General features: G+C 47.7%; 1 protein-coding gene across 11 annotated transcripts in view; it reads right to left on the bottom strand.

The window, feature by feature from the left end:
* Positions 1-2073: 2073 nt before the first annotated feature.
* Tpm3 (tropomyosin 3) overlaps positions 2074-7665 on the bottom strand; it is a 28391-nt gene continuing 22799 nt past the window's right edge. For 5 of the 11 annotated variants that reach the window (XM_005367212.2, XM_005367214.1, XM_005367218.3 and 2 more), the window contains one exon: positions 2074-3381. In XM_005367212.2, coding sequence (XP_005367269.1) covers positions 3299-3381 — 83 coding nt within the window. In that variant the 3' untranslated portion in view covers positions 2074-3298. Of the gene's footprint in view, positions 3382-4093; positions 4496-7665 lie in introns of those variants that run through there. The other 6 variants (XM_005367217.1, XM_005367223.2, XM_005367222.3 and 3 more) reach the window with 2 other exon arrangements.

Raw genomic sequence — 7665 nt, 5'->3', positions numbered from 1 at the left:
TCGGGAAGCAGAGGCAGGTGGATCTTTGTGAGTTCGAAAAACCAAAAAAATTAAAAAAAAATTGCAAGTATGTAGAAGTCAAACGTGGGGCTGGAGAGGTGGCTCAGAGGTTAGGAACACTGGCTGCTCTTCCAGAGGTCCTGAGTTCAATTCCCAGCAGCCACATGGTGGCTCATAACCATCTGTAATGACATCTGGTGCCCTCTTCTGGCGTGTGGACACACATGGAAGCATAATGTTGTATACATAATAAATAAATATTAAAAAAAAGTCAAACATCAACCTATGAGATCTTCCTGAAATGCTACCTTAATTTAAAAAAAAAATTTTTTTTTAGACCAGGCTGGTCTCAAACTCACCACCTGCCTCTGCCTCCCGAGTGTTAGGATTAAAGGCGTGCACCACCACCACCTAGCAAAAAAAAATTTTTGTTTTTTTTGGCACATACTTTTTTTTGGGGGGGGGGAAGAAACTGGCCTAGTTTGTTTGTTTGTTTGTTTGTTTGTTTGTTTTGAGACAGGATTTCTCTGTAGCTTTGGAACCTGTCCTGGAAACTAGCTCTTATAGACCAGGCTGGCCTCGAACTCATAAAGGTGTGCGCTCCCACCACCTTTTTTTTAAAAATATTTATTTATTGTGTATACAATATTCTGTCTGTATGCCTGAAGGCCAGAAGAGGGCGCCAGACCTCTTTACAGATGGTTGTGAGCCACCATGTGGTTGCTGGGAATTGAACTCATGACCTTTGGAAGAGCAGGCAATGCTCTTAACCACTGAGCCATCTCTCCAGCCCCAACCAATTTTTTTTTTTTTAAATTGAGCACTACATTTTTCTCTGCTTCCTTCTCTCCCTCTCAACCCTCTCCCAAGGTCCCCATGCTCCCAATTTACTCAGGAGATCTTGTCTTTTTCTACTTCCCATGTAGATTAGATCCATGTATGTCTCTCTTAGGGTTCTCATTGTTGTCTAGGTTCTCTGGAGAACACACTTTTAATCCCAGCACTAGGGAAACAGCAAAGGCACGTGAAACTTTTGTTTTTTCGAAACACGGTTTCTCTGTAGCTTTGGAGCCTGTCCTGAAGCTAGCTCTTTAATAGACCAGGGTGGCCTGGAACTCACAAAGATCCGCCTGCCTCTGCCTCCTGAATGCTGAGATTAAAGGCATGCACCACTGCCGCCCCGGCTACAGGCAGAACTTTTGAGGCCAGCCTTGTGTACATGGTGAGTTTTTGAGTTTCAGGATAACCAGGCCTATTTATAGAAACCCTGTCTCATGAAACAAAATGGAATTTTTCTTTCTTTTGGTTTTTGAGACAGGGTTTCTCTGTAGCCCTGGCTATCTTAGAACTCACTCTGTGGACCAGGCTAGCCACAAACTCAAAAATCTGCCTGCCTCTTGAGTGCTGGGATTTAAAGGTATGCACCACCACTGCTGAGCTTATTTTAAGTTTTACAAATTATGTCTGTGTGTGAGCTTTCCGAGTGTAAGTGGAACACAGGTGCAGAAGCCCTCAGACACCTGGAACTGAAGTGACAGAGTCAAGTCACCACTGATGCTGGTGACCCCCTCCAGCCCCCCCCCCCCAAGCAGATGCTCCCAATTCCCAGGCCACCTCTACAGCACATTGTGTTTTTGGAGATGAGTCTTTATTTTTTTCAAGACAGGGTTTCTATGTAGTCCTGGCTGTCCAGTAACTTGTTCTATAGACCAGGCTGGCCTGAAATTCAAGAGATCCAACCGTCTCTGCCTCTTGAGTATTAGAACTAAAGGCACAGAACACCATGTCTGACCATCTCAGACAGGGTCTAAACTGAACTTGAAGCTTATTGATTTGGCCACTGGCTGGCCAGCATGGCCTAGGGATGTTCCTGTCTCTGCCTGGCTGGTGGGCTGGGGCTGTGGATGACACACCAGAGCTGAAGTCCTCACACCTAGGACTTTTGTCTGTTTCCAGTGTGTGTGCTGTGTTAAATCCTGAGGCCTTCAGGCACGAAGACCTGACTTTTAGCCTGGTCTGTGGAGCCCTGTGGAGGAGAAAGCACACTTGGTTTAACAGAGTCAAGTCGGGCTGAGGGTTGAAGGACTGGTTCTTTATTTTAAAATGTCACGAGTTGATATTCAGTATCAAAACAGTTGCACTATGAGGTTCTCTCTGGACAGGAGTACAAACAAGCCAGTAAGCTGCAGCATGTCCACCTGGAACAGGCCTCGAAGAGACTGCCTGAACACGGTGACTGGGCGGGGACACTCGAAAGATCGGCACACTGCCAGCCCACAGACTGCAAAGGATTCTCACAGCCAATGGGTTGACCAAGATAACCCAAGTCCCCAAAAGCAAAATTTCAAAATAATATAAAATTTAAAAAGTTTTTTACATAAGCTATTCAAGATTCCTCCAGCACTGGCTGATACGAAGCACAATGAGATGGCACTTTAAGAGACAGCAGCTTCGGGAAAGGCAATGAGATGACGTCCACATGGCTAAATCAGTGGCACGAACATAATCTTCCTTTTCTTTCTCCCTCGGGGCAGGTGAACACTAAGGGGCAGCATGATCCGTGTGAGCAGTTAGGAAGGGGCGGAGGAGAGACCAGTGGGGCTGGGGCCGCGCAGTAGCATGCTTGCCTGGCATGTACAAGGCCTGGGGGTGAGGCATCTGTGATGCCTCACCGGCTCATTTGGTCACGACTGATGGAAGAAGTAAAACATAAAAAACAAGGTTAAAGTTGTTCAAAGATATCAAAGATGGAACCTTCACAGCCCGGAAGAGTTTTTGTTTCTGGCTAACTTCCTAGAATTCCCTGTTGTTTGGCTAGGACTTGGTGCAGAGAACTGAGGTGTCCCACAGTGGAGCCTGCTGGGCTCTGCTGGCTGTCCTGTGTTCCTCCTCTATGGAGAGAGCAGTATCCATTAGGCCGGCATGTCACCTTCCAACAGTGACAAGGAACTGGGCTGCTGCTCCAAGCTGTGGAAGTGCTTGGAATGTTACAATGGTCGCTAAGACAAAAGGAATCACAATGTGCAGATCCCAAGAGCACTGAAGACAAATGCATTGTGCTCACACTCCCTTAAATATTGTTCCCAAAGGTGCTCAGCCCCTCCAGCTGGGAACTCTGGGAAGAGGCTGACACAGTTTTATGAAAAAGACATGAAGGGTAGAGGGGTGGCAGGAGGGAAAGCGGCCTTCAGTTAAAAAGATCAGCCCTCGGTTTCAAGGTCAGCTTCAGGCAGGCTGGCCTCGGGCGGAGTCAGGGTCAGAGGGAGGAGCGGTGGCAGGGCGGGGAATAGGGGGTGCTCTACATCTCGTTCAGGTCCAGCAGGGTCTGGTCCAGCATCCTTTGTGTACAGAGGTGTTCCTCTTTGGTGCACTTCAGCTTATCTAGTGGGAACAGAGAGGAATTATACAAAGTCAGTTTCGAGCTCTCCCTATTCTGAGACTTGCGCCAGTCGCACGGAAGCTACAGAAGGCAGCTATGGCATCGCTGGGTTCTGTGGGGACTCTAGCATACCTACTGAAGCAGAGGCATTTCTCTGCTGCCTGAGGGAGGGAACTGGGGCTTGTCGGCCATTCCCTCTCCCTCCCACAGGTCTCCACAGAATCAGGCGAAAGCACCAGGCACCCACTCTGCCCACAGGTCAGTATCTCCTTGAAATGTCACACTAGAGGGTGACTGCTGCGGATGAGGACAAACACCAATACCTCAGTAAAGAGCACAGGAAGATCCCCCTGCGGTAGGTACTTTCTCCACAGAGCAGGGAGACAGGGGTCCTCAGGTTTAAGTCAAGAATACTACCCAGACCCATTCTTGCGAGCAAAGCCCCATTGAGATTTCAGCAGAGGCACCAACAGAGTAAGCCCCAGACAGTGATATACAACTACACCCAAAAGCAGCAAGAAGGAAACTATCAGGAAGAAGGCCAGTGGTAGCACACCAAGCAGTTAACCTGCGGGTAACTATGGCGCTTCACGGAAGGGAAGAAAACTTGCAAATCAGTGATGTTCATGCTACGCACCCTTTCTTCCCACCCGTTTCCACCCAGTCAGAAGAGCCCATCTCTGGGCCTGAAGATGAAGCAGCTACAACATCTTGTCAAGTCAGTCTTTTTATTGTTAGAAAATATCCATGCAAAAGTGCCAACCCTAAAGCAGGTGCACAGGGGAGAAAGCTGCAGCTAAGGCTTCCCAAGTCCCCCTCTCAATTTCCAGGCCCCTTCCTTCATCATCTACAATTTCTCCTAAAATAGAGAATTGCAGCTTCATGGGGGCTGTCAGGAAATGAACAGTATTCTAACTGCCCTCAATAAAAACTAACTTGCTCAGGGCAAAACAATAACTTTTTAAAAAGACAATCAGCTTTTTGCTGGGGTCCAGGTCAGTGGTGTGGGTTTACTGGGCACAGGGAGCCCTGCCCATCAGTCACACAGATCATGCAGCGTTAGCTTCAGTTCATTAGAAAGCAGGCGGTTTCGCTCAAGTTGGCTGTAGAGACGCTCTGCAGCAGCAACAGAGAAGAGGGAAGAGGAAAGGAGGAACAGGAGGAGAGAGAGAAAAGGGGAAGTTAGTACAAGGCCGAGGCAAGTGTGTCTTTCAGCTAGATGGTCTACGTAACATGCACCGTGTGGCAGGAGGGCATGGGGACTCGGCAGGAAGAGTCAGGCAGTTGGTGGAAAGACCAGCTGTGGGGCCATTCTGAATGTTAAAACAATCCCTTCCCATGATTTGTCCCCTGGGCTAAGGCAGTCACAAGAGCCATTCAGCCACGAGGGGTTGGAAAAACCAATGGCAATACCTCAACTTTCCCAGGTCTGAGGGTTCAATACAACACCATGCTTAACTATCTCACCCAGTCAATCCTTCATTTTCAAATGCTTCTTACTGTCGTGTTATTTACCAGACACATCCTCAAGTCGTCCCCAACTCACGTTCAGGTCTCCCTTTTATATAAGAAATTTGGCCTATAGGGTCAGCAGGATATGCAGCAGTCAAAAGGACATCAGCCAATTATAACTACTGTAGAGGCTGGAGAGGCGGCTCAGGTTTAGAGAACTGGCTGCTCTTCCAAAGGACCTGGGTTCCTTTGGAACCCAGCACCCACATGGCAGCTCACAACAACCTGGAACTCTAGTTCCAGGGAATCCAATGCCCTTATCCGGCCTCTGCAGGCACCAGGCATGCATGTAGCGCACACACATACAGGCAGGCAAAACACCCACACAAAGCAGTAAGTTACAATTAATCTAAAGAATAATTACGCTGTCTCCTTGGTCAGGGTGGTCATGATTCTAATTCAGGCCAGTGAAAAGAGGGGGAAGCCTAGGCTAGGGAGAAAATTTTAGCTTTCCATCTTGCTTTGAATATGAATGTGAAGTCCAGCGCTATGTATTTCAATCTTAAGAAAACAAAGAAACTCTAGTTTTCATAGGCTACAGCTACTCATCAGTGGCTAGACTCCTTAGATGCTATGTTTTCATCTCAAAGTGAAAACAGTACTCAGGTGAACACTTAACCAGTGCTCAGACCCCCTGCCTTCCTCAGAGTACATCTTAAGGAAGAAATGAAGATTTTCATCCCCACTCCACCCCCCTAAGGAGATAAGATTTTGCTCACTGGTTTGTCTCAAACTTGATCTTGCAGCTGTGGCCTCCCAAATGACTGGGATTAAAGGTGTGCGCATCCCCGCCCCAAGCTATAGATGCCTCTTAAACACAGGTAACAAAAGTTTGGCAATACGAAAGCTAAATTATTCTTGGGCCACCCTTCTATCAGTCTCTGAAGTTCAGGTTATTTTATTTATTTTTATTTTTTTCTGAGACAGAGTCTCACTATGCAGCCCTGGCTGGCCTCAAACTCAGATCTGCCTGCCTCTGCCTCCTGAGTGCTGGGATTAAAGGTGTGTGTCACCATGCCTGGCTCAGAAGTTCCAAATTTTAAGTTCAACTTCCTGTTTCGACGTGAGACAAGGTCTTAGTTTAGAAACAGGCCTTGCTCTCTTGCTGGGACTGACTGTGTGGACGCAGTGCTCAGCCAAAGCAGAGGGTTTGCTGCACTGTCCCTCCTCCCTCCCAGGAAGCGTGGGAATGTGTACAGGTATGTTTCAACGGCTCTGTTTTGTTGAGAGACTGTATTTCAGACTGGCTTCAGACTTGTGTGCTCTTCCTCCCTCTGCCTTCCAATTACTTTTAATTAATTTGAATTTTAAAAAATACATGTATATCTTTAATTATAGATGTGTGCCTCTATGCCTGGCTACGCAGAGTTTTTGACTGATAGTGACAGAAGGTCAGAGGGCAACAATATGCTAACATGCAGAATCTTCCTGTGTACAGTTACCCGTACGTGACAGAACAGGAGTGGTCAGTAGGCTCCACGAGGCTTGGTGTTGGTGTCTGATTCAGGAGACACACCTGACAAGTAGCAAGCCCCCCAACCCAAAAGCTCTCACCTCTCAAGCTGGTTTACTATGGATATTTCCCACCCTAGATTGAGTCCCACGCCTGGCTTGGGAAAGAGGGGCAGTGCCTACCAGTCCTCTGACCTCCGTATCTGCATATGCCCGCAGCACCCGCTCATATAGTGCATGTGATTTATCCCAGGGAGCTGCAGTGTGGCTATTCCTGAGGAGGAATGACATCCACCGCTAGGTGACAGGGGCCGAGCACGTTTGTTCCTCACTCAACAGTGGCAACAAGGGAGGAGTAAACCAACTGCCCATTGCCTAAGGGGCCAAGTCCTTTCTTCCTTGGCCCCAGCAAGAACCAGGATGAGAGTTGTGACACGAGACTTTGAAAGAAAGGAAACAACCTAGCACGGCCCGGCAGTGGCTCATACTACATTAAGATAGCTTCACTTTTCTTGTAGAAAGAACCCACCAACGGGGTGAAGCAGGAGCAGGCAGGAAGCAGAGAACAGTTAGTTCCCTCTTTCTCAGTCCCCCGCTGTCCCTAGCTCACTCTTCTGCTCTTTAAATAGTGCTTGGGGTTGATTCTAGGATCCTGCAGGCACACTAGGCAAACAATATACTATTTAGTGGTACACTAAATAAGCCCCAGCCTGCTTTTAACTTATTCTGAAACAAGCTCTCACTACATTCTCAGCCTGGTCTGATACTTCTATCCGATACTAAATGTCTGTAACCGCTGAGCAATAGTTATCCCGTCACTGCAATGACTTAAATGGAAATGAATTTTATTCAGTTACAAATACTAAAACTGGACTCCTAGCCTTTCCACAAGACATGTTTAAGAGTCAAAGAAGCAAGTGACTATCACACTGTAAATCAGTGCCCAAATTCTAAACATTCTCTCCTGTCTCTTGAATATGTTATCTCCTTGCCCTTGACCATAACCAAAACAGACCCTCAAATTCCTAAAGCAGCAGGGTTAGGACCCTTCTAGGTTTGTCTGCTGAAGGTCAAAAGCCACTAGCCCTGAACCACTCTCCTTCCTCCTATAGTACAAACAAGTTCACTTGGCTTCCTGCCAGCTAAGCTCCCCCACACCTCCCTGTGGGGGTTTCTGGCAGTACCCGGAACTCGCTCTACAGACTGGTGGGGTTTCTGGCAGTACCCGGAACTCGCTCTACAGACTGGTGGGGTTCCTGGCAGTCCTGGAACTCGCTCTACAGACTGGTGGGGTTCCTGGCAGTCCTGGAACTCGCTCTACA

This window comes from Microtus ochrogaster, unplaced genomic scaffold (genome assembly GCF_000317375.1).
Source record: "Microtus ochrogaster isolate Prairie Vole_2 unplaced genomic scaffold, MicOch1.0 UNK16, whole genome shotgun sequence".
Lineage (NCBI taxonomy): Eukaryota > Metazoa > Chordata > Mammalia > Rodentia > Cricetidae > Microtus > Microtus ochrogaster.
Note: the sequence above shows the minus strand (reverse complement) of the source record. Positions and strands in the feature narration are given on the sequence as shown.